At 40.7% G+C, this 26,461-nt stretch overlaps 1 protein-coding gene across 1 annotated transcript in view; it reads left to right on the top strand.

Annotated features, from left to right (window-relative positions):
- The window catches only part of LOC134395308 (transmembrane protease serine 12-like), a 40,196-nt gene extending 17,243 nt beyond the window's left edge, over positions 1 to 22,953 (top strand). The window contains exons 4-5 of the mRNA XM_063121461.1: positions 2,448 to 2,590; positions 22,684 to 22,953. Coding sequence (XP_062977531.1) covers positions 2,448 to 2,590; positions 22,684 to 22,926 — 386 coding nt within the window. The 3' untranslated portion in view covers positions 22,927 to 22,953. The remainder of the gene's footprint in view (positions 1 to 2,447; positions 2,591 to 22,683) is intronic.
- The last annotated feature ends 3,508 nt before the right edge of the window (positions 22,954 to 26,461 follow it).

Below are 26,461 nucleotides of genomic sequence, written 5' to 3'. Positions count from 1 at the left end.
CTTCTTTGGAACTCCTTCCTTTCTCTGGACTCAGCTAGACCTACCGGTCTAGTGCGACGAAGGGGTGAAGATCTCGCAATATTTTTATCATGAGATCTCCCCCTGTTTACATGTGGCGCGCGACGACCTCGAAGAGAGAGGACATTGTGCCCACCTTTTTTTTTTTTAAGAGAAAGGAGCGCACTAGCGTTCATGCTCAAAATGTAAGTGTTTTTTATTTTAATTTTTTCCCCGCTCCCCCTACCCAACTCCCGATGGGCGCAGGTCCCAGCTCGCAAGTAACCGCGAGGAGCAGAGACAAACCGCAATGCCCACCCACATATTCCGTGGTCTCAGGATCAGCCTGAGATTGCAGAAAAAGCGGGCCTAAAGTGTACGGACATATCCAGGGGCAAGGGATGGATCATCCTTCCCTGATCCCGGGATCCCCTGTGCATCATGTGAACACACAGGGACGATCCCGGAGATTGCCCCTGGATAAAGAGTCATCTAGTTATGGCCTCTAATTGTGTCCAGGAGCTTTCTGACTATTTATTTATTTATTTATTTATTACATTTCTATAGCCGGAGTTCTCTGGGTGGTTCACAAAAATTAAAACCATTCAAAGTATAAAACAACAGTATAAAATCATAATATAAAATACAATATAAAAGCTCAACCAGATAAAAACAGCAGCAATGCAAAATTACAAATTTAAAACATCAAGTTAAAAATTATTTATAGACTGTTAAAATGCTGGGAGAATAAAAAGGTCTTCATCTGGCGTCTAAAAGGATATAATGTAGGTGCCAAGCGAACCTCCTTGGGGAGCTCATTCCACAGCTGGGGTGCCACAGCAGAGAAGGCCCTCCTCCTGGTAGCCACCTGCCTCACTTCCTTTGGCAGGGGCTCACGGAGAAGGACCCCTGACGATGACCTTAGGGTTTGGGCAGGTACATATGGGAGGAGGTGTTCCTTCAGATAGCCTGGTCCCAAGCCGTTTAGGGCTTTAAATGTAAATACCAGCACTTTGAATCAGGCCTGGACCTGGACTGGCAGCCAGTGAAGCTGGAAAAGGAGTGGCGTGATGTGGTATCGTTGGCCAGTCCCTGTTAGTAACCGCGCTGCCCTGTTTTGTACCAGTTGAAGTTTCTGGACTAGATATCCAGAAATTGTACAACTTGCCTGAATTTATATGCTGCTTAATAAAGCTTCACAGGTGGAATTTCCAGGCCTCCGTGTTCACTCTGTTGGAAGGCCAGTGTGGTGTAATGGCTAAAGTGTTGGATTGGGAGTCGGGAGACCTAGGTTCTAGTCCCCACTTGGCCATGGAAACCCACTGGGTGACTTTGGGCCAGTTACAGACTCTCAGCCCAACCTACCTCACAGGGTTGTTGTTGTGAGGATAAAATGGAGAGGAGAAGGATTATGTATGCTGCCTTGGGTTCCGTGGAAAAAAGGCAGGATATAAATGCAATAAATAAATAATGCTTTGTTAACAAGTCTAGTTTTTTTTTTTCATAAACTGCAAATAGTTTTTGCCACTTATCCAAGTATTTTTCTGATAGATGAATTGGAAGAATGTGGAAAAATATTTTATTTAGATAGCATCACCAACTTTATTGATGCAATTTTTATGAGCCAAGACAATTTACGTTTGGTCCATTTAGTAAGCGTGATCACAATAATTTGATTATTTTCTTAGTTGTCTTGAAATCTGTATGCCAAATTAAGATTATTCTTGAGGTTTGCTGGGACAGGGTTGTCCTCCAAAATGTGGTTGATTTTTTTTAACAAGGAAGGAATTGTTCTTCAAAAACTTTTATAAATGTTCCCAGTATATTTATCTGTACCAGATGCTTTGTTCTTCAAATTCTTTAGACTTCATGTTATTCCTCAGGAAATATTTTTTGATTAAGAGGTGTTTGAAACATTCAATTTTTTAAGTTGAATGTTTTGTAAATATTGTCATATTTATGTTTTATCCAGTGAGTAAGTAGAATGTTTTTTTAATTCTGAAAAATGCTTTTTCTTATATACTCTATTACCATTTTTATGTTTAACTCACAATTCTGTTTTGTTCTTTTAACTTTCATATGTTGTTGCTTAGTAATTATAATTTTTTGTTTCTGAATTTATAGTATTTATGACTTGTTTTGCAAATTGATCGTTATTTTACTTAAATCTAATAATTTTAATTCATTTCTCTTCCCTGTTAGTGTTTGTGACGTATGCTATGAAATCTCTCGAGTGATAAAATAGCCCCTAAACTGCTTTCATAATAATGCCACCTCAGATATTAACATAACAATGTTATGAAAACAGTTATTAGAGGGTGGCAATGAATTAATGAATTATTTATTTATTGCCAATACAAACATGGAAGTTTTTCAGAAAGAAGCTCAAGAGTACCCAAGACCCAAGGCATACTTCCAGCAAAATATTGGTTGTTTTTTTTCCATTACAGGTAGAGGCAACTATATATTACAAGAAGCTAAAGTCAACGTTATTCCACTATATACCTGTAACAGATTTGATTGGTATGCTGGGTCAGTAGCATGGAATATGATTTGTGCGGGCTCTGAAAGTGGACATGTTGATAGCTGCCAGGTAAAATTGAGATAAAATATATTGCCCAAACATTCTGTCACATGGTTACTTGGTATACCAAAGAAGCACAACACTGTTAGGTTTTGAAATAGAAATTACTTGATTTTAGTCTATGTGGTAAAATGGGACATTAGATGTATCATGGTAAAATTAAAGTGATACTAGCATCCTGTTCTCACAGTGGGCAGCCATCTGCATGTGGGAGAGCTACAAGTGAAACATGACTGCAATAGCATTCTGCTGGTCTCATTCCTCAGCAGCATGCAGATACAGCCTCTAATACTGGAGGTAGTATATAGCCAAGATGACTAATAACATTGATAGTTTTATCCTCCAAGTTTAGTGAATCCCCTCTTGAAGCCATTGAAATTGGTGGCCATAACTACATCTTGTAGCAGATTCCATACTTTAACTAGCTCCTGTGTAGAGAAATACTTTTTATTTGTCTTGAATTTCCCACCGTTCAGCTTCATGGGATGACCCTTGGTTCTTGTATTATGAGAGAGGAGAAAAACCTCCCTATCCACTTTCTCCATAACATACATACTTTGTACATAGAATCATAGAATAGTAGAGTTGGAAGGACACTATAAGGCCAGGAATCAACCTTAAAGCATACCTGACAGATGGCTGTCCAGCTGCCTCTTGAATGCCTCTAGCGTGGGAGAGCCCACAACTTCCCTAGGTAACTGGTTCCATTGTCGTACTGCTCTAACAGTCAGGAAGTTTTTGTCTTCCAGAAGAATACAGTGCAATAAACTGGAGAGTAGTTTTAAAGAAAAGTTTTTATTTTCTTCCAATCGGAACTTTTTGACCACTACGTCTCCATCCAAATGAGACAATTTTGAAAGAGATTGAAGATCTCTTCAATACCTGAATACATGGTACCTTGCTATGATACCTAATGTTGGATAGATCATCATGCATATCTAGATCAGTAGCATGAATTTCAGGATACAATTACTGAGACTGAAACTTGAATCCCCAGAACATTAATAATATTTTTGTAAGACTGCAACCCAATACCCACTTGCCTGGAAGTAACCCCACTGAAAATAGAACTTCCTTCTGAGTAATGTAAAGGACTGCACTGTAGCTGACCTACCAAAGCCTGATCATGCAATTCAGGCTTTCCAGATTCATTTATATTTCTTAGAAAACAGTATTATTTTTTTACAATTCAAAGTTTGTTAGAGCAATACAATTAAGATAAGACACATATTTATACATTTATACATACTCTTCACAATCCCTTTTTGTTTTACCAACACTAAATAACATGGTGTCTTCAGCAAATGTGACCACCTCATTGTTCATTTCTAATTCCGGATCATTTATGAACGAGTTAAGAAGCACCAGTCCCAGTGTAGATCCTTGGGGTACCCCACCATTTACTTCCCTCCATTTGGATAATTGGGCTACGTAGTCCTATTCTTTCTGTTCTTTAACCAGTCACTGATCCATAAGAGGACTTCTCTTATTTTATGACTGCAAAGTGTGCTCAAGACTCTTTGGTGAGGGACTTTGTCAGAAGTCTTTAGGAAGACTATGTAAACAATGTCTGCCAGATCACCCCTGTCCACATGTTTATTGACATTCTCATAGAACTGTAAATGGTTAGTGACACAGCACATTGCTACATGCAGGGCTGGGCAGCTAAATTAGATGGGTGGGGGCTAAATTGCCCCTCACCAGGCTCTCCACTGGCCAAATGATGTCAGTGGGCATGGCCATCCTTGCCTATATCATTACCCTGTGTATATTGCCTTTCTCTGGGCATTCTCAGTTCCATGTCTAGGATGGAGAAAGGGACTCGGGCAATCCTGGAAGAAGCAGCCACTTCTTCTAGTGTAGGCTGAGTCACTGGCTTTACACAGTGCACATTGACCCCATCTAGGCCTGGGAAGAGTTGCCACTCCCAGTGCCAGCCAAGTCCCATGCTGGCCGCACTCACTGTTATCTCTGATCCGAGCTTTGAGTTAATAGTGGGGATTCCTCCAGAGATCAGGCCTTGCTCACTGGAGGAATTTAAGAAGGCTCTGTGGGCTGGATTAGGAACCTTTGCAGGCCAGAGTGTCCCCTTCCATGCCTTTCCAAAGGCCTTCTATGTGCTGGATAGTTTTGTCTTTAATAACACTTTTTACCAATTTACCTGGAAGAGATGTTCAGCTATCTGGGCTGTAATTTCCTGGATTTCACTTGGATCCCCTTTTTAAAATTGTTGCTACATTTGCCACTTTCTTGGTAGAGAGACTAATCTTAGGGATGTTTTACATATTTTCATTAGAAAATCAGCAATTTCACATTTGAGTTCTTTAAGATATCTAGGATGAATACCAGCTGGAGCCATCTCTTGACACCACTGTTTGACTAAGTTCTTAAGCCTCCCTTCCTGAAAATCTCAATTCAGGTATGGTTATCTTCTTTACATTTTTTCAGTTTCTTTGCCATCTCTTTATCCTTCTTTAATACATCTTTAACTCCTCCGTCAACCAATGGTCCAACTGCCTCCCTAGCCAGTTTCCTGTGTCTGTTGTATTCAAAGATTTGTTTTTATTGGTGTCCCTCTCCAGATGTTTCTGGCATATGCATTTTCCACTAAGGCCCTTAGGCTTCTTACTGGTTATCATGTTTTACCATATGCTTATGTCCTATTTCTTCCCCTTCCCCAGTTGGCCAATTGGAAACACTTTCACATTCATCCTCTAGGGATGATTCAACCCAAACCAGATGCTTATCAGTTCCTGTTAGCTTTTACCTAGGGTTTAGTTCTGTGTTAAGCGCCAGCAGTCTGGTTCTATGCTGGTTCAAGTGGAGCCTGTTCCTTTTGTACAGGCCTGGGTTGTCCCAAAATGTTCTCATCAACTAACCGATCTAAATTCCTCCTTGCCACACCATAACCTCAACTATGCATTAAAACTCTTTCAGCTCCTACCTAGCAACCTAAATTTGGTTTCTCACAAGTCATTGGCACTGCAACCCTATCTACAAAGTTATCAAGAGGACACATGATACCTGCAACCTTCATAGCATGCATCCTACACACCCATCACAAAACCAGCTACTGTATCTATCTAATGATCAGATCTGCCGTACCACAAGCCCTTTGTCTTCCAGAAGAATACCCCAAAGAGAGAGGTATCTGGTCATCTTCCAAGGAAAGAACCCCTTCTAAGGGATTGTTTCCAATTTCCTTGGCATAACCCCCTTTCCATGAGATCCACATTCTCTGTGATCAAAGGGGAGCTGTAACCAAGGGATTGGGATGCCCCTGTCAGGACCCCAAAGGTCTCTGCCTCTCAGCTTCTCCAGGTCTGCAACCTTGGCTTTAAGACAACACAAGAACCAAACCACAACCTCAGTCCAGCAGGCAGATATACAGGTGACGCTCAGTGCAATAAACTGGAGAGCCTCCACAGCCCTGTTGGCTTTCTACCTGCATATCTGTTTCTTTTGTTGGTATTACTGAGTTTCTTCACCTGAAAAACTAAGTTATTAACTAGGAAAAGGCAAGTTTAGTCACTGTTATTAAACTTGCAGGGGTGCTTAATTTGCATATGTGTTTCACTTCTTTTTACCTTGATGTCACTGAGGATGAGGCTCTACATCACCAGAGCTCCTCTTTGCACTCAGTGAGCTGATGTTTCCAATCATAATCATTTATAATCACTATTATTTTTAATATCTAAATACAGGTATGCTTCAATGAAGACATTAGCAGTAACTGAGGAATGAGATGGTAAAAGCAGAGTAGTTTTAAAGAAAAGTTTTTATTTTCTTCCAATCGGAACTTTTTGACCACTACGTCTCCATCCAAATGAGACAATTTTGAAAGAGATTGAAGATCTCTTCAATACCTGAATACATGGTACCTTGCTATGATACCTAATGTTGGATAGATCATCATGCATATCTAGATCAGTAGCATGAATTTCAGGATACAATTACTGAGACTGAAACTTGAATCCCCAGAACATTAATAATATTTTTGTAAGACTGCAACCCAATACCCACTTGCCTGGAAGTAACCCCACTGAAAATAGAACTTCCTTCTGAGTAATGTAAAGGACTGCACTGTAGCTGACCTACCAAAGCCTGATCATGCAATTCAGGCTTTCCAGATTCATTTATATTTCTTAGAAAACAGTATTATTTTTTTACAATTCAAAGTTTGTTAGAGCAATACAATTAAGATAAGACACATATTTATACATTTATACATACTCTTCACAATCCCTTTTTGTTTTACCAACACTAAATAACATGGTGTCTTCAGCAAATGTGACCACCTCATTGTTCATTTCTAATTCCGGATCATTTATGAACGAGTTAAGAAACACCAGTCCCAGTGTAGATCCTTGGGGTACCCCACCATTTACTTCCCTCCATTTGGATAATTGGGCTACGTAGTCCTATTCTTTCTGTTCTTTAACCAGTCACTGATCCATAAGAGGACTTCTCTTATTTTATGACTGCAAAGTGTGCTCAAGACTCTTTGGTGAGGGACTTTGTCAGAAGTCTTTAGGAAGACTATGTAAACAATGTCTGCCAGATCACCCCTGTCCACATGTTTATTGACATTCTCATAGAACTGTAAATGGTTAGTGACACAGCACATTGCTACATGCAGGGCTGGGCAGCTAAATTAGATGGGTGGGGGCTAAATTGCCCCTCACCAGGCTCTCCACTGGCCAAATGATGTCAGTGGGCATGGCCATCCTTGCCTATATCATTACCCTGTGTATATTGCCTTTCTCTGGGCATTCTCAGTTCCATGTCTAGGATGGAGAAAGGGACTCGGGCAATCCTGGAAGAAGCAGCCACTTCTTCTAGTGTAGGCTGAGTCACTGGCTTTACACAGTGCACATTGACCCCATCTAGGCCTGGGAAGAGTTGCCACTCCCAGTGCCAGCCAAGTCCCATGCTGGCCGCACTCACTGTTATCTCTGATCCGAGCTTTGAGTTAATAGTGGGGATTCCTCCAGAGATCAGGCCTTGCTCACTGGAGGAATTTAAGAAGGCTCTGTGGGCTGGATTAGGAACCTTTGCAGGCCAGAGTGTCCCCTTCCATGCCTTTCCAAAGGCCTTCTATGTGCTGGATAGTTTTGTCTTTAATAACACTTTTTACCAATTTACCTGGAAGAGATGTTCAGCTATCTGGGCTGTAATTTCCTGGATTTCACTTGGATCCCCTTTTTAAAATTGTTGCTACATTTGCCACTTTCTTGGTAGAGAGACTAATCTTAGGGATGTTTTACATATTTTCATTAGAAAATCAGCAATTTCACATTTGAGTTCTTTAAGATATCTAGGATGAATACCAGCTGGAGCCATCTCTTGACACCACTGTTTGACTAAGTTCTTAAGCCTCCCTTCCTGAAAATCTCAATTCAGGTATGGTTATCTGCTTTACATTTTTTCAGTTTCTTTGCCATCTCTTTATCCTTCTTTAATACATCTTTAACTCCTCCGTCAACCAATGGTCCAACTGCCTCCCTAGCCAGTTTCCTGTGTCTGTTGTATTCAAAGATTTGTTTTTATTGGTGTCCCTCTCCAGATGTTTCTGGCATATGCATTTTCCACTAAGGCCCTTAGGCTTCTTACTGGTTATCATGTTTTACCATATGCTTATGTCCTATTTCTTCCCCTTCCCCAGTTGGCCAATTGGAAACACTTTCACATTCATCCTCTAGGGATGATTCAACCCAAACCAGATGCTTATCAGTTCCTGTTAGCTTTTACCTAGGGTTCAGTTCTGTGTTAAGCGCCAGCAGTCTGGTTCTATGCTGGTTCAAGTGGAGCCTGTTCCTTTTGTACAGGCCTGGGTTGTCCCAAAATGTTCTCATCAACTAACCGATCTAAATTCCTCCTTGCCACACCATAACCTCAACTATGCATTAAAACTCTTTCAGCTCCTACCTAGCAACCTAAATTTGGTTTCTCACAAGTCATTGGCACTGCAACCCTATCTACAAAGTTATCAAGAGGACACATGATACCTGCAACCTTCATAGCATGCATCCTACACACCCATCACAAAACCAGCTACTGTATCTATCTAATGATCAGATCTGCCGTACCACAAGCCCTTTGTCTTCCAGAAGAATACCCCAAAGAGAGAGGTATCTGGTCATCTTCCAAGGAAAGAACCCCTTCTAAGGGATTGTTTCCAATTTCCTTGGCATAACCCCCTTTCCATGAGATCCACATTCTCTGTGATCAAAGGGGAGCTGTAACCAAGGGATTGGGATGCCCCTGTCAGGACCCCAAAGGTCTCTGCCTCTCAGCTTCTCCAGGTCTGCAACCTTGGCTTTAAGACAACACAAGAACCAAACCACAACCTCAGTCCAGCAGGCAGATATACAGGTGACACTCAGTGCAATAAACTGGAGAGCCTCCACAGCCCTGTTGGCTTTCTACCTGCATATCTGTTTCTTTTGTTGGTATTACTGAGTTTCTTCACCTGAAAAACTAAGTTATTAACTAGGAAAAGGCAAGTTTAGTCACTGTTATTAAACTTGCAGGGGTGCTTAATTTGCATATGTGTTTCACTTCTTTTTACCTTGATGTCACTGAGGATGAGGCTCTACATCACCAGAGCTCCTCTTTGCACTCAGTGAGCTGATGTTTCCAATCATAATCATTTATAATCACTATTATTTTTAATATCTAAATACAGGTATGCTTCAATGAAGACATTAGCAGTAACTGAGGAATGAGATGGTAAAAGCAGAGTAGTTTTAAAGAAAAGTTTTTATTTTCTTCCAATCGGAACTTTTTGACCACTACGTCTCCATCCAAATGAGACAATTTTGAAAGAGATTGAAGATCTCTTCAATACCTGAATACATGGTACCTTGCTATGATACCTAATGTTGGATAGATCATCATGCATATCTAGATCAGTAGCATGAATTTCAGGATACAATTACTGAGACTGAAACTTGAATCCCCAGAACATTAATAATATTTTTGTAAGACTGCAACCCAATACCCACTTGCCTGGAAGTAACCCCACTGAAAATAGAACTTCCTTCTGAGTAATGTAAAGGACTGCACTGTAGCTGACCTACCAAAGCCTGATCATGCAATTCAGGCTTTCCAGATTCATTTATATTTCTTAGAAAACAGTATTATTTTTTTACAATTCAAAGTTTGTTAGAGCAATACAATTAAGATAAGACACATATTTATACATTTATACATACTCTTCACAATCCCTTTTTGTTTTACCAACACTAAATAACATGGTGTCTTCAGCAAATGTGACCACCTCATTGTTCATTTCTAATTCCGGATCATTTATGAACGAGTTAAGAAGCACCAGTCCCAGTGTAGATCCTTGGGGTACCCCACCATTTACTTCCCTCCATTTGGATAATTGGGCTACGTAGTCCTATTCTTTCTGTTCTTTAACCAGTCACTGATCCATAAGAGGACTTCTCTTATTTTATGACTGCAAAGTGTGCTCAAGACTCTTTGGTGAGGGACTTTGTCAGAAGTCTTTAGGAAGACTATGTAAACAATGTCTGCCAGATCACCCCTGTCCACATGTTTATTGACATTCTCATAGAACTGTAAATGGTTAGTGACACAGCACATTGCTACATGCAGGGCTGGGCAGCTAAATTAGATGGGTGGGGGCTAAATTGCCCCTCACCAGGCTCTCCACTGGCCAAATGATGTCAGTGGGCATGGCCATCCTTGCCTATATCATTACCCTGTGTATATTGCCTTTCTCTGGGCATTCTCAGTTCCATGTCTAGGATGGAGAAAGGGACTCGGGCAATCCTGGAAGAAGCAGCCACTTCTTCTAGTGTAGGCTGAGTCACTGGCTTTACACAGTGCACATTGACCCCATCTAGGCCTGGGAAGAGTTGCCACTCCCAGTGCCAGCCAAGTCCCATGCTGGCCGCACTCACTGTTATCTCTGATCCGAGCTTTGAGTTAATAGTGGGGATTCCTCCAGAGATCAGGCCTTGCTCACTGGAGGAATTTAAGAAGGCTCTGTGGGCTGGATTAGGAACCTTTGCAGGCCAGAGTGTCCCCTTCCATGCCTTTCCAAAGGCCTTCTATGTGCTGGATAGTTTTGTCTTTAATAACACTTTTTACCAATTTACCTGGAAGAGATGTTCAGCTATCTGGGCTGTAATTTCCTGGATTTCACTTGGATCCCCTTTTTAAAATTGTTGCTACATTTGCCACTTTCTTGGTAGAGAGACTAATCTTAGGGATGTTTTACATATTTTCATTAGAAAATCAGCAATTTCACATTTGAGTTCTTTAAGATATCTAGGATGAATACCAGCTGGAGCCATCTCTTGACACCACTGTTTGACTAAGTTCTTAAGCCTCCCTTCCTGAAAATCTCAATTCAGGTATGGTTATCTGCTTTACATTTTTTCAGTTTCTTTGCCATCTCTTTATCCTTCTTTAATACATCTTTAACTCCTCCGTCAACCAATGGTCCAACTGCCTCCCTAGCCAGTTTCCTGTGTCTGTTGTATTCAAAGATTTGTTTTTATTGGTGTCCCTCTCCAGATGTTTCTGGCATATGCATTTTCCACTAAGGCCCTTAGGCTTCTTACTGGTTATCATGTTTTACCATATGCTTATGTCCTATTTCTTCCCCTTCCCCAGTTGGCCAATTGGAAACACTTTCACATTCATCCTCTAGGGATGATTCAACCCAAACCAGATGCTTATCAGTTCCTGTTAGCTTTTACCTAGGGTTCAGTTCTGTGTTAAGCGCCAGCAGTCTGGTTCTATGCTGGTTCAAGTGGAGCCTGTTCCTTTTGTACAGGCCTGGGTTGTCCCAAAATGTTCTCATCAACTAACCGATCTAAATTCCTCCTTGCCACACCATAACCTCAACTATGCATTAAAACTCTTTCAGCTCCTACCTAGCAACCTAAATTTGGTTTCTCACAAGTCATTGGCACTGCAACCCTATCTACAAAGTTATCAAGAGGACACATGATACCTGCAACCTTCATAGCATGCATCCTACACACCCATCACAAAACCAGCTACTGTATCTATCTAATGATCAGATCTGCCGTACCACAAGCCCTTTGTCTTCCAGAAGAATACCCCAAAGAGAGAGGTATCTGGTCATCTTCCAAGGAAAGAACCCCTTCTAAGGGATTGTTTCCAATTTCCTTGGCATAACCCCCTTTCCATGAGATCCACATTCTCTGTGATCAAAGGGGAGCTGTAACCAAGGGATTGGGATGCCCCTGTCAGGACCCCAAAGGTCTCTGCCTCTCAGCTTCTCCAGGTCTGCAACCTTGGCTTTAAGACAACACAAGAACCAAACCACAACCTCAGTCCAGCAGGCAGATATACAGGTGACACTCAGTGCAATAAACTGGAGAGCCTCCACAGCCCTGTTGGCTTTCTACCTGCATATCTGTTTCTTTTGTTGGTATTACTGAGTTTCTTCACCTGAAAAACTAAGTTATTAACTAGGAAAAGGCAAGTTTAGTCACTGTTATTAAACTTGCAGGGGTGCTTAATTTGCATATGTGTTTCACTTCTTTTTACCTTGATGTCACTGAGGATGAGGCTCTACATCACCAGAGCTCCTCTTTGCACTCAGTGAGCTGATGTTTCCAATCATAATCATTTATAATCACTATTATTTTTAATATCTAAATACAGGTATGCTTCAATGAAGACATTAGCAGTAACTGAGGAATGAGATGGTAAAAGCAGAGTAGTTTTAAGAAAAGTTTTTATTTTCTTCCAATCGGAACTTTTTGACCACTACGTCTCCATCCAAATGAGACAATTTTGAAAGAGATTGAAGATCTCTTCAATACCTGAATACATGGTACCTTGCTATGATACCTAATGTTGGATAGATCATCATGCATATCTAGATCAGTAGCATGAATTTCAGGATACAATTACTGAGACTGAAACTTGAATCCCCAGAACATTAATAATATTTTTGTAATACTGCAACCCAATACCCACTTGCTTGGAAGTAACCCCACTGAAAATAGAACTTCCTTCTGAGTAATGTAAAGGACTGCACTGTAGCTGACCTACCAAAGCCTGATCATGCAATTCAGGCTTTCCAGATTCATTTATATTTCTTAGAAAACAGTATTATTTTTTTACAATTCAAAGTTTGTTAGAGCAATACAATTAAGATAAGACACATATTTATACATTTATACATACTCTTCACAATCCCTTTTTGTTTTACCAACACTAAATAACATGGTGTCTTCAGCAAATGTGACCACCTCATTGTTCATTTCTAATTCCGGATCATTTATGAACGAGTTAAGAAACACCAGTCCCAGTGTAGATCCTTGGGGTACCCCACCATTTACTTCCCTCCATTTGGATAATTGGGCTACGTAGTCCTATTCTTTCTGTTCTTTAACCAGTCACTGATCCATAAGAGGACTTCTCTTATTTTATGACTGCAAAGTGTGCTCAAGACTCTTTGGTGAGGGACTTTGTCAGAAGTCTTTAGGAAGACTATGTAAACAATGTCTGCCAGATCACCCCTGTCCACATGTTTATTGACATTCTCATAGAACTGTAAATGGTTAGTGACACAGCACATTGCTACATGCAGGGCTGGGCAGCTAAATTAGATGGGTGGGGGCTAAATTGCCCCTCACCAGGCTCTCCACTGGCCAAATGATGTCAGTGGGCATGGCCATCCTTGCCTATATCATTACCCTGTGTATATTGCCTTTCTCTGGGCATTCTCAGTTCCATGTCTAGGATGGAGAAAGGGACTCGGGCAATCCTGGAAGAAGCAGCCACTTCTTCTAGTGTAGGCTGAGTCACTGGCTTTACACAGTGCACATTGACCCCATCTAGGCCTGGGAAGAGTTGCCACTCCCAGTGCCAGCCAAGTCCCATGCTGGCCGCACTCACTGTTATCTCTGATCCGAGCTTTGAGTTAATAGTGGGGATTCCTCCAGAGATCAGGCCTTGCTCACTGGAGGAATTTAAGAAGGCTCTGTGGGCTGGATTAGGAACCTTTGCAGGCCAGAGTGTCCCCTTCCATGCCTTTCCAAAGGCCTTCTATGTGCTGGATAGTTTTGTCTTTAATAACACTTTTTACCAATTTACCTGGAAGAGATGTTCAGCTATCTGGGCTGTAATTTCCTGGATTTCACTTGGATCCCCTTTTTAAAATTGTTGCTACATTTGCCACTTTCTTGGTAGAGAGACTAATCTTAGGGATGTTTTACATATTTTCATTAGAAAATCAGCAATTTCACATTTGAGTTCTTTAAGATATCTAGGATGAATACCAGCTGGAGCCATCTCTTGACACCACTGTTTGACTAAGTTCTTAAGCCTCCCTTCCTGAAAATCTCAATTCAGGTATGGTTATCTGCTTTACATTTTTTCAGTTTCTTTGCCATCTCTTTATCCTTCTTTAATACATCTTTAACTCCTCCGTCAACCAATGGTCCAACTGCCTCCCTAGCCAGTTTCCTGTGTCTGTTGTATTCAAAGATTTGTTTTTATTGGTGTCCCTCTCCAGATGTTTCTGGCATATGCATTTTCCACTAAGGCCCTTAGGCTTCTTACTGGTTATCATGTTTTACCATATGCTTATGTCCTATTTCTTCCCCTTCCCCAGTTGGCCAATTGGAAACACTTTCACATTCATCCTCTAGGGATGATTCAACCCAAACCAGATGCTTATCAGTTCCTGTTAGCTTTTACCTAGGGTTCAGTTCTGTGTTAAGCGCCAGCAGTCTGGTTCTATGCTGGTTCAAGTGGAGCCTGTTCCTTTTGTACAGGCCTGGGTTGTCCCAAAATGTTCTCATCAACTAACCGATCTAAATTCCTCCTTGCCACACCATAACCTCAACTATGCATTAAAACTCTTTCAGCTCCTACCTAGCAACCTAAATTTGGTTTCTCACAAGTCATTGGCACTGCAACCCTATCTACAAAGTTATCAAGAGGACACATGATACCTGCAACCTTCATAGCATGCATCCTACACACCCATCACAAAACCAGCTACTGTATCTATCTAATGATCAGATCTGCCGTACCACAAGCCCTTTGTCTTCCAGAAGAATACCCCAAAGAGAGAGGTATCTGGTCATCTTCCAAGGAAAGAACCCCTTCTAAGGGATTGTTTCCAATTTCCTTGGCATAACCCCCTTTCCATGAGATCCACATTCTCTGTGATCAAAGGGGAGCTGTAACCAAGGGATTGGGATGCCCCTGTCAGGACCCCAAAGGTCTCTGCCTCTCAGCTTCTCCAGGTCTGCAACCTTGGCTTTAAGACAACACAAGAACCAAACCACAACCTCAGTCCAGCAGGCAGATATACAGGTGACACTCAGTGCAATAAACTGGAGAGCCTCCACAGCCCTGTTGGCTTTCTACCTGCATATCTGTTTCTTTTGTTGGTATTACTGAGTTTCTTCACCTGAAAAACTAAGTTATTAACTAGGAAAAGGCAAGTTTAGTCACTGTTATTAAACTTGCAGGGGTGCTTAATTTGCATATGTGTTTCACTTCTTTTTACCTTGATGTCACTGAGGATGAGGCTCTACATCACCAGAGCTCCTCTTTGCACTCAGTGAGCTGATGTTTCCAATCATAATCATTTATAATCACTATTATTTTTAATATCTAAATACAGGTATGCTTCAATGAAGACATTAGCAGTAACTGAGGAATGAGATGGTAAAAGCAGAGTAGTTTTAAAGAAAAGTTTTTATTTTCTTCCAATCGGAACTTTTTGACCACTACGTCTCCATCCAAATGAGACAATTTTGAAAGAGATTGAAGATCTCTTCAATACCTGAATACATGGTACCTTGCTATGATACCTAATGTTGGATAGATCATCATGCATATCTAGATCAGTAGCATGAATTTCAGGATACAATTACTGAGACTGAAACTTGAATCCCCAGAACATTAATAATATTTTTGTAAGACTGCAACCCAATACCCACTTGCCTGGAAGTAACCCCACTGAAAATAGAACTTCCTTCTGAGTAATGTAAAGGACTGCACTGTAGCTGACCTACCAAAGCCTGATCATGCAATTCAGGCTTTCCAGATTCATTTATATTTCTTAGAAAACAGTATTATTTTTTTACAATTCAAAGTTTGTTAGAGCAATACAATTAAGATAAGACACATATTTATACATTTATACATACTCTTCACAATCCCTTTTTGTTTTACCAACACTAAATAACATGGTGTCTTCAGCAAATGTGACCACCTCATTGTTCATTTCTAATTCCGGATCATTTATGAACGAGTTAAGAAGCACCAGTCCCAGTGTAGATCCTTGGGGTACCCCACCATTTACTTCCCTCCATTTGGATAATTGGGCTACGTAGTCCTATTCTTTCTGTTCTTTAACCAGTCACTGATCCATAAGAGGACTTCTCTTATTTTATGACTGCAAAGTGTGCTCAAGACTCTTTGGTGAGGGACTTTGTCAGAAGTCTTTAGGAAGACTATGTAAACAATGTCTGCCAGATCACCCCTGTCCACATGTTTATTGACATTCTCATAGAACTGTAAATGGTTAGTGACACAGCACATTGCTACATGCAGGGCTGGGCAGCTAAATTAGATGGGTGGGGGCTAAATTGCCCCTCACCAGGCTCTCCACTGGCCAAATGATGTCAGTGGGCATGGCCATCCTTGCCTATATCATTACCCTGTGTATATTGCCTTTCTCTGGGCATTCTCAGTTCCATGTCTAGGATGGAGAAAGGGACTCGGGCAATCCTGGAAGAAGCAGCCACTTCTTCTAGTGTAGGCTGAGTCACTGGCTTTACACAGTGCACATTGACCCCATCTAGGCCTGGGAAGAGTTGCCACTCCCAGTGCCAGCCAAGTCCCATGCTGGCCGCACTCACTGTTATCTCTGATCCGAGCTTTGAGTTAATAGTGGGGATTCCTCCAGAGATCAGGCCTTGCTCACTGGAGGAATTTAAGAAGGCTCTGTGGGCTGGATTAGGAACCTTTGCAGGCCAGAGTGTCCCCTTCCATGCCTTTCCAAAGGCCTTCTATGTGCTGGATAGTTTTGTCTTTAATAACACTTTTTACCAATTTACCTGGAAGAGATGTTCAGCTATCTGGGCTGTAATTTCCTGGATTTCACTTGGATCCCCTTTTTAAAATTGTTGCTACATTTGCCACTTTCTTGGTAGAGAGACTAATCTTAGGGATGTTTTACATATTTTCATTAGAAAATCAGCAATTTCACATTTGAGTTCTTTAAGATATCTAGGATGAATACCAGCTGGAGCCATCTCTTGACACCACTGTTTGACTAAGTTCTTAAGCCTCCCTTCCTGAAAATCTCAATTCAGGTATGGTTATCTGCTTTACATTTTTTCAGTTTCTTTGCCATCTCTTTATCCTTCTTTAATACATCTTTAACTCCTCCGTCAACCAATGGTCCAACTGCCTCCCTAGCCAGTTTCCTGTGTCTGTTGTATTCAAAGATTTGTTTTTATTGGTGTCCCTCTCCAGATGTTTCTGGCATATGCATTTTCCACTAAGGCCCTTAGGCTTCTTACTGGTTATCATGTTTTACCATATGCTTATGTCCTATTTCTTCCCCTTCCCCAGTTGGCCAATTGGAAACACTTTCACATTCATCCTCTAGGGATGATTCAACCCAAACCAGATGCTTATCAGTTCCTGTTAGCTTTTACCTAGGGTTCAGTTCTGTGTTAAGCGCCAGCAGTCTGGTTCTATGCTGGTTCAAGTGGAGCCTGTTCCTTTTGTACAGGCCTGGGTTGTCCCAAAATGTTCTCATCAACTAACCGATCTAAATTCCTCCTTGCCACACCATAACCTCAACTATGCATTAAAACTCTTTCAGCTCCTACCTAGCAACCTAAATTTGGTTTCTCACAAGTCATTGGCACTGCAACCCTATCTACAAAGTTATCAAGAGGACACATGATACCTGCAACCTTCATAGCATGCATCCTACACACCCATCACAAAACCAGCTACTGTATCTATCTAATGATCAGATCTGCCGTACCACAAGCCCTTTGTCTTCCAGAAGAATACCCCAAAGAGAGAGGTATCTGGTCATCTTCCAAGGAAAGAACCCCTTCTAAGGGATTGTTTCCAATTTCCTTGGCATAACCCCCTTTCCATGAGATCCACATTCTCTGTGATCAAAGGGGAGCTGTAACCAAGGGATTGGGATGCCCCTGTCAGGACCCCAAAGGTCTCTGCCTCTCAGCTTCTCCAGGTCTGCAACCTTGGCTTTAAGACAACACAAGAACCAAACCACAACCTCAGTCCAGCAGGCAGATATACAGGTGACACTCAGTGCAATAAACTGGAGAGCCTCCACAGCCCTGTTGGCTTTCTACCTGCATATCTGTTTCTTTTGTTGGTATTACTGAGTTTCTTCACCTGAAAAACTAAGTTATTAACTAGGAAAAGGCAAGTTTAGTCACTGTTATTAAACTTGCAGGGGTGCTTAATTTGCATATGTGTTTCACTTCTTTTTACCTTGATGTCACTGAGGATGAGGCTCTACATCACCAGAGCTCCTCTTTGCACTCAGTGAGCTGATGTTTCCAATCATAATCATTTATAATCACTATTATTTTTAATATCTAAATACAGGTATGCTTCAATGAAGACATTAGCAGTAACTGAGGAATGAGATGGTAAAAGCAGAGTAGTTTTAAAGAAAAGTTTTTATTTTCTTCCAATCGGAACTTTTTGACCACTACGTCTCCATCCAAATGAGACAATTTTGAAAGAGATTGAAGATCTCTTCAATACCTGAATACATGGTACCTTGCTATGATACCTAATGTTGGATAGATCATCATGCATATCTAGATCAGTAGCATGAATTTCAGGATACAATTACTGAGACTGAAACTTGAATCCCCAGAACATTAATAATATTTTTGTAAGACTGCAACCCAATACCCACTTGCCTGGAAGTAACCCCACTGAAAATAGAACTTCCTTCTGAGTAATGTAAAGGACTGCACTGTAGCTGACCTACCAAAGCCTGATCATGCAATTCAGGCTTTCCAGATTCATTTATATTTCTTAGAAAACAGTATTATTTTTTTACAATTCAAAGTTTGTTAGAGCAATACAATTAAGATAAGACACATATTTATACATTTATACATACTCTTCACAATCCCTTTTTGTTTTACCAACACTAAATAACATGGTGTCTTCAGCAAATGTGACCACCTCATTGTTCATTTCTAATTCCGGATCATTTATGAACGAGTTAAGAAGCACCAGTCCCAGTGTAGATCCTTGGGGTACCCCACCATTTACTTCCCTCCATTTGGATAATTGGGCTACGTAGTCCTATTCTTTCTGTTCTTTAACCAGTCACTGATCCATAAGAGGACTTCTCTTATTTTATGACTGCAAAGTGTGCTCAAGACTCTTTGGTGAGGGACTTTGTCAGAAGTCTTTAGGAAGACTATGTAAACAATGTCTGCCAGATCACCCCTGTCCACATGTTTATTGACATTCTCATAGAACTGTAAATGGTTAGTGACACAGCACATTGCTACATGCAGGGCTGGGCAGCTAAATTAGATGGGTGGGGGCTAAATTGCCCCTCACCAGGCTCTCCACTGGCCAAATGATGTCAGTGGGCATGGCCATCCTTGCCTATATCATTACCCTGTGTATATTGCCTTTCTCTGGGCATTCTCAGTTCCATGTCTAGGATGGAGAAAGGGACTCGGGCAATCCTGGAAGAAGCAGCCACTTCTTCTAGTGTAGGCTGAGTCACTGGCTTTACACAGTGCACATTGACCCCATCTAGGCCTGGGAAGAGTTGCCACTCCCAGTGCCAGCCAAGTCCCATGCTGGCCGCACTCACTGTTATCTCTGATCCGAGCTTTGAGTTAATAGTGGGGATTCCTCCAGAGATCAGGCCTTGCTCACTGGAGGAATTTAAGAAGGCTCTGTGGGCTGGATTAGGAACCTTTGCAGGCCAGAGTGTCCCCTTCCATGCCTTTCCAAAGGCCTTCTATGTGCTGGATAGTTTTGTCTTTAATAACACTTTTTACCAATTTACCTGGAAGAGATGTTCAGCTATCTGGGCTGTAATTTCCTGGATTTCACTTGGATCCCCTTTTTAAAATTGTTGCTACATTTGCCACTTTCTTGGTAGAGAGACTAATCTTAGGGATGTTTTACATATTTTCATTAGAAAATCAGCAATTTCACATTTGAGTTCTTTAAGATATCTAGGATGAATACCAGCTGGAGCCATCTCTTGACACCACTGTTTGACTAAGTTCTTAAGCCTCCCTTCCTGAAAATCTCAATTCAGGTATGGTTATCTGCTTTACATTTTTTCAGTTTCTTTGCCATCTCTTTATCCTTCTTTAATACATCTTTAACTCCTCCGTCAACCAATGGTCCAACTGCCTCCCTAGCCAGTTTCCTGTGTCTGTTGTATTCAAAGATTTGTTTTTATTGGTGTCCCTCTCCAGATGTTTCTGGCATATGCATTTTCCACTAAGGCCCTTAGGCTTCTTACTGGTTATCATGTTTTACCATATGCTTATGTCCTATTTCTTCCCCTTCCCCAGTTGGCCAATTGGAAACACTTTCACATTCATCCTCTAGGGATGATTCAACCCAAACCAGATGCTTATCAGTTCCTGTTAGCTTTTACCTAGGGTTCAGTTCTGTGTTAAGCGCCAGCAGTCTGGTTCTATGCTGGTTCAAGTGGAGCCTGTTCCTTTTGTACAGGCCTGGGTTGTCCCAAAATGTTCTCATCAACTAACCGATCTAAATTCCTCCTTGCCACACCATAACCTCAACTATGCATTAAAACTCTTTCAGCTCCTACCTAGCAACCTAAATTTGGTTTCTCACAAGTCATTGGCACTGCAACCCTATCTACAAAGTTATCAAGAGGACACATGATACCTGCAACCTTCATAGCATGCATCCTACACACCCATCACAAAACCAGCTACTGTATCTATCTAATGATCAGATCTGCCGTACCACAAGCCCTTTGTCTTCCAGAAGAATACCCCAAAGAGAGAGGTATCTGGTCATCTTCCAAGGAAAGAACCCCTTCTAAGGGATTGTTTCCAATTTCCTTGGCATAACCCCCTTTCCATGAGATCCACATTCTCTGTGATCAAAGGGGAGCTGTAACCAAGGGATTGGGATGCCCCTGTCAGGACCCCAAAGGTCTCTGCCTCTCAGCTTCTCCAGGTCTGCAACCTTGGCTTTAAGACAACACAAGAACCAAACCACAACCTCAGTCCAGCAGGCAGATATACAGGTGACACTCAGTGCAATAAACTGGAGAGCCTCCACAGCCCTGTTGGCTTTCTACCTGCATATCTGTTTCTTTTGTTGGTATTACTGAGTTTCTTCACCTGAAAAACTAAGTTATTAACTAGGAAAAGGCAAGTTTAGTCACTGTTATTAAACTTGCAGGGGTGCTTAATTTGCATATGTGTTTCACTTCTTTTTACCTTGATGTCACTGAGGATGAGGCTCTACATCACCAGAGCTCCTCTTTGCACTCAGTGAGCTGATGTTTCCAATCATAATCATTTATAATCACTATTATTTTTAATATCTAAATACAGGTATGCTTCAATGAAGACATTAGCAGTAACTGAGGAATGAGATGGTAAAAGCAGAGTAGTTTTAAAGAAAAGTTTTTATTTTCTTCCAATTGGAACTTTTTGACCACTACGTCTCCATCCAAATGAGACAATTTTGAAAGAGATTGAAGATCTCTTCAATACCTGAATACATGGTACCTTGCTATGATACCTAATGTTGGATAGATCATCATGCATATCTAGATCAGTAGCATGAATTTCAGGATACAATTACTGAGACTGAAACTTGAATCCCCAGAACATTAATAATATTTTTGTAATACTGCAACCCAATACCCACTTGCTTGGAAGTAACCCCACTGAAAATAGAACTTCCTTCTGAGTAATGTAAAGGACTGCACTGTAGCTGACCTACCAAAGCCTGATCATGCAATTCAGGCTTTCCAGATTCATTTATATTTCTTAGAAAACAGTATTATTTTTTTACAATTCAAAGTTTGTTAGAGCAATACAATTAAGATAAGACACATATTTATACATTTATACATACTCTTCACAATCCCTTTCTGTTTTACCAACACTAAATAACATGGTGTCTTCAGCAAATGTGACCACCTCATTGTTCATTTCTAATTCCGGATCATTTATGAACGAGTTAAGAAACACCAGTCCCAGTGTAGATCCTTGGGGTACCCCACCATTTACTTCCCTCCATTTGGATAATTGGGCTACGTAGTCCTATTCTTTCTGTTCTTTAACCAGTCACTGATCCATAAGAGGACTTCTCTTATTTTATGACTGCAAAGTGTGCTCAAGACTCTTTGGTGAGGGACTTTGTCAGAAGTCTTTAGGAAGACTATGTAAACAATGTCTGCCAGATCACCCCTGTCCACATGTTTATTGACATTCTCATAGAACTGTAAATGGTTAGTGACACAGCACATTGCTACATGCAGGGCTGGGCAGCTAAATTAGATGGGTGGGGGCTAAATTGCCCCAAAGGCTTTCTATGTGCTGGATAGTTTTGTCTTTAATAACACTTTTTACCAATTTACCTGGAAGAGATGTTAAGTTATCTGGGCTGTAATTTCCTGGATTTCACTTGGATCCCCTTTTTAAAATTGTTGCTACATTTGCCACTTTCTTGGTAGAGAGACTAATCTTAGGGATGTTTTACATATTTTCATTAGAAAATCAGCAATTTCACATTTGAGTTCTTTAAGATATCTAGGATGAATACCAGCTGGAGCCATCTCTTGACACCACTGTTTGACTAAGTTCTTAAGCCTCCCTTCCTGAAAATCTCAATTCAGGTATAGTTATCTGCTTTACATTTTTTGCCGTAAAGGCAAACAAAAAGATTTTTTCAGTTAGAAAACAGTATTATTTTTTTACAATTCATGGCAGGCATAACTCAGAATTATTGAGTCAATATCTCTCTACAGCCTAGAATTTTAAAATATTATGAGCAAGACTCAATTTATCTTATTCATTTCCTAGGGAGACAGCGGTGGACCTCTCTCATGCAGTTTTTCAAATGACAGCAAATATTATCTGATAGGTATCACCAGCTTTGGTATTGGCTGTGGCCGACCAAAATTTCCTGGAATCTATGTACGTGTGGGTAAATACAGAAGTTGGGTAGATTCAAATGTTATTCTATTTAACAGAACCACAGTGAGCATTCAGTGTATTTTCATCTTTTTGTCTGTGGGATGGGTAACCTTCCATCTTAATCTATGAAGAGGAAAGCTCTTCTTACAATGTAGTGGAATGATCTTTGATCGCTTTTCTAAATGTATTGCTTTTCTTGCAAACAAGTATATTTAGCAATTTATATTTTAACAACAATGAATGCTTTGAAAGCTTTAATTTACTTTGTTCAAACTAGGTTGAAAAACCTATTTAAACTATAACCTTAAATGTAAACCCTAAAAGGCATTGTTCTGTAACATATGTATATTTATGGGCTGTAAATTACATAGTGTCTATTGTACTGTTCAAAATGGATTAAAAGAAAATACCTTTTTAAAAAGCATGTACTAAAAATGAGAATTTAGTATATGATGGAAAAGTTTTTCTTTTCAGGAGAGTACTAATTTTATGGAATTCAATGATCCTATCCCATACTAGAAGAAATGCACATAACATCGCCATACTTTCTGTAGCATTTTAAAAATAAAACATATATTACAGATATCGTGTTTAAAATTCCAGTGTAATATTTCTTCAGTCCTTCATTCTCACCTGAGAACTATAAATAATTAATGTTAGCATCCTTCCTGCTGATGTATTTCCACAATATTTGAAGAATTTGATCTTTTAAGTATGTGAAAGTTCAGTATCAATAATTGTTCCCCATACTGCTTTTCCTATCATATTTTTCTTTTGGTACAAAATGATTACAATCACAAGTGGAACTAACATCAAAATGTTGCAGGAAGTTTGTTAGAGCAATACAGTTAAGATAAGACACATATTTATACATGGCAAAGGACATGTGTTCCTTCTTCCCTTGCTTACTTGTGTTGTTGGAACTAAGATTGTTATTGGGTGTTTGTGCCTAAAGTCCAGAGGCAGTACCTGTTAAGATTCTAAAAGAAGAGGTGTTAGCAATATGTACCCATGTGTGCTCAGGAGACAAACATTTTACAAAATGTCATCTTTTTTGCAGAGTTCCCCTGTTGTGCAAGGTGCCATTTTCCTAATAGTTTCATCTCACTAGAATTCCTCCTTGTGAGCTCTTAAGTGTGTTTGTTTATATACTGGTAGCGGTGTGCTCTAATGAGGTGTTGAATTTCACCATATCCTATGCTCTGTTGTTACAATATGGGTGGAGTGGCAGGTGGGTGTGTTTAACCTTACTTTTGACGTCAGTTGGTATTACTCCTACACAGAGTAGAACTATTGAAGTGAATGGGCCTAGTTTAAGTAGGACTACCATTGGATACTGCTCAATGGCAAGGAAATTCCTTACACCAGGTCTGGGAGTGGCATAGAATTCCACCCCTGAAAGGCACATTGTAGTGGATTAAAAGCAGGAGTGGGGAACTATTTTCAGCCTGCGGGCCAAATTTAGGATGTTGGGGGCCACATGACAGTAATGGCTAGGGCTACTTCTCAGTGTGGATGAAGCCATTGCTGGCATGTCTGTCCCCCTCAACCATTTTCACGCACCAGCCCAGCCCAACCCAACCACCTTAGCTGATCCAGAGGTCAGCTGGGAGAGGGCATTTTCCCAACCTAGTGCACTGAGCAGGGGAAAAGTTCATTTCTAACCATCTACCTTAACCCCAGCCCTGACAAAGGGGAAAGGGTCTAACTCCAATGGGCAGCAGACCAGACATAAGCCCTTTCTTCTCAATGCTGGGGCATGGAAGGAGTAAGGAGTGGGGTCTGGGGAAGAAACTGGATGGGGAACACCTATGGACTGAATTTGAACAATGGACCCGTGGTTTTCCACGTCTAGATTAAAGGGATATATGATTTGGCCACATCTCAGCCCCATTTTGGCCACTCCACTAGCATATATTCACTGGCGGAATTGCTCTGCCAGTGTATCTGACATAACAGCAGTATATCTTAAGTTCTGCGAGCATTGCATGGCTTCTACCAGATCCTAGATCAGCCAGTAGATCTCAAATATAGACACTATGCCTTTAAAATTCCACGAGGTTGCACCACTACTACAACTGTACTATAATGGGATTTCAGGAGACAATTATGCCTTACAGGGTTGTTGAAAGAGAAGTAAATAAAATAAACAAAGGAGTCATATGTAAGGTCTGTTACTCCTCCTTTTCCTTTGTTAAAAATGTAACATGTCAGCCCTATATATCATACCAACTAATAGTCACCAACCCTAACTTCTGTTTGGGTGGAATCTCAAGTTTGCAGATTTGCTTTTTTATTGCCAATCTATTTAGCCCCATATGTAAGAGGGTTTTTTAAAAACTTTCTGGATATAAAATAATTCATAATAGCAACTCATATTTTATTTTTTCCAATTCATGCAGAAATTTCAGCCAAGCTGTGGCACTTCCTATTCAGATACCAGGTTTAATTGCCATACTCTATGTGATTGCAAGCTTGACTGAATAGCATTTTAAAGTGAATAGTGCAAACCTGAAAAACAGATTTTACATATAACTTTCAACAAGTTTAATATTTAAGAAGTAATCCCTCTCATCAATTACAGTCCTAAAAAGTTTTGTATGGTGTTAAGATTTGGCTGAACTGTTGTCTCTGTATCAGACTCCTAAAAGATGAAAGAAAAAAGTATTTTTATTTTAAAAGCACAGGCCATGTTTTTCATGTTGTCTAAAACAGCTGACCGCTGTCCCATGTAGCTAGCCACATCAGTGCAGCTTTTCTGTGAAGAACTTTCTGGATTGATTTGTGTCTACCAAGATGGCTACTGGATCTTTCTGGGCAGGAAAGAGTAGAAATACCTTCCTTTTCCAATTGAGCCTTGCTCAAGAAACATGGCATTTCTGAGCTCTAGAACAGTCCTTTATCCTTGATTACTCTTTGGTCCTAACTCCTGGTCTGTTCGCTGGTCTTTGCCTTCTGGTTGCTCTTTGTTCCTGAGGGCTCATCAGTATGGCACGCAGTTGTCAGCTTGATTGCTGCCCATGGCTCAGCCCTCACACACCCATAGCCATGACCAGTTAGCCCCATGACCCCTAAAATATCCAGTTCCCCATCTACTTGGCTGTGAAAATTTCCATTGCAATGAGATTCTGCAGTGCTGTAAGACAGCCTTCCCCAACCTAGTGCCCTCCCAATGTTTTGGACAACTCCCAGAATTCCTGATTGTTAGCCATGCTGCCTGAGGCTGACGATGGTTTATTCTTCAGAAAAACTTCAACTCTCATGGGTTGGTGTATTGTGTGAACCCAGTCAAAGTATTGTCAGTCATACTACTCTTTTTAAAGGTCAGGAATTCTAGGAATTGTAGTCCAAAATATCTGACTTAACGGGTTGAAAAAGGCTGCCTGCAATGGGACGTACTAAAACAAAGGACAATGCTTGCCCATAGGGAAACCATACTTGCCCATAGAGAAACCATACTTGCCCATAGGGTTGCATTGAAAAGGGCTTGTCCATAGGGAAACATAGGACAGAATTCTCCATAGAGAAACCATACTTGCCCATAGGGATCCAATGCAAACCGCTTGCCCATAGAAAACAATGGGACAGAATTCTCCATAGAGAAACCATACTTGCCCATAGGGATTCATTGCAAATCGCTTGTCCATAGAGAAACATAGGAAAG

This window comes from Elgaria multicarinata, chromosome 3 (assembly GCF_023053635.1).
Source record: "Elgaria multicarinata webbii isolate HBS135686 ecotype San Diego chromosome 3, rElgMul1.1.pri, whole genome shotgun sequence".
NCBI lineage: Eukaryota > Metazoa > Chordata > Lepidosauria > Squamata > Anguidae > Elgaria > Elgaria multicarinata.
Note: the sequence above shows the minus strand (reverse complement) of the source record. Positions and strands in the feature narration are given on the sequence as shown.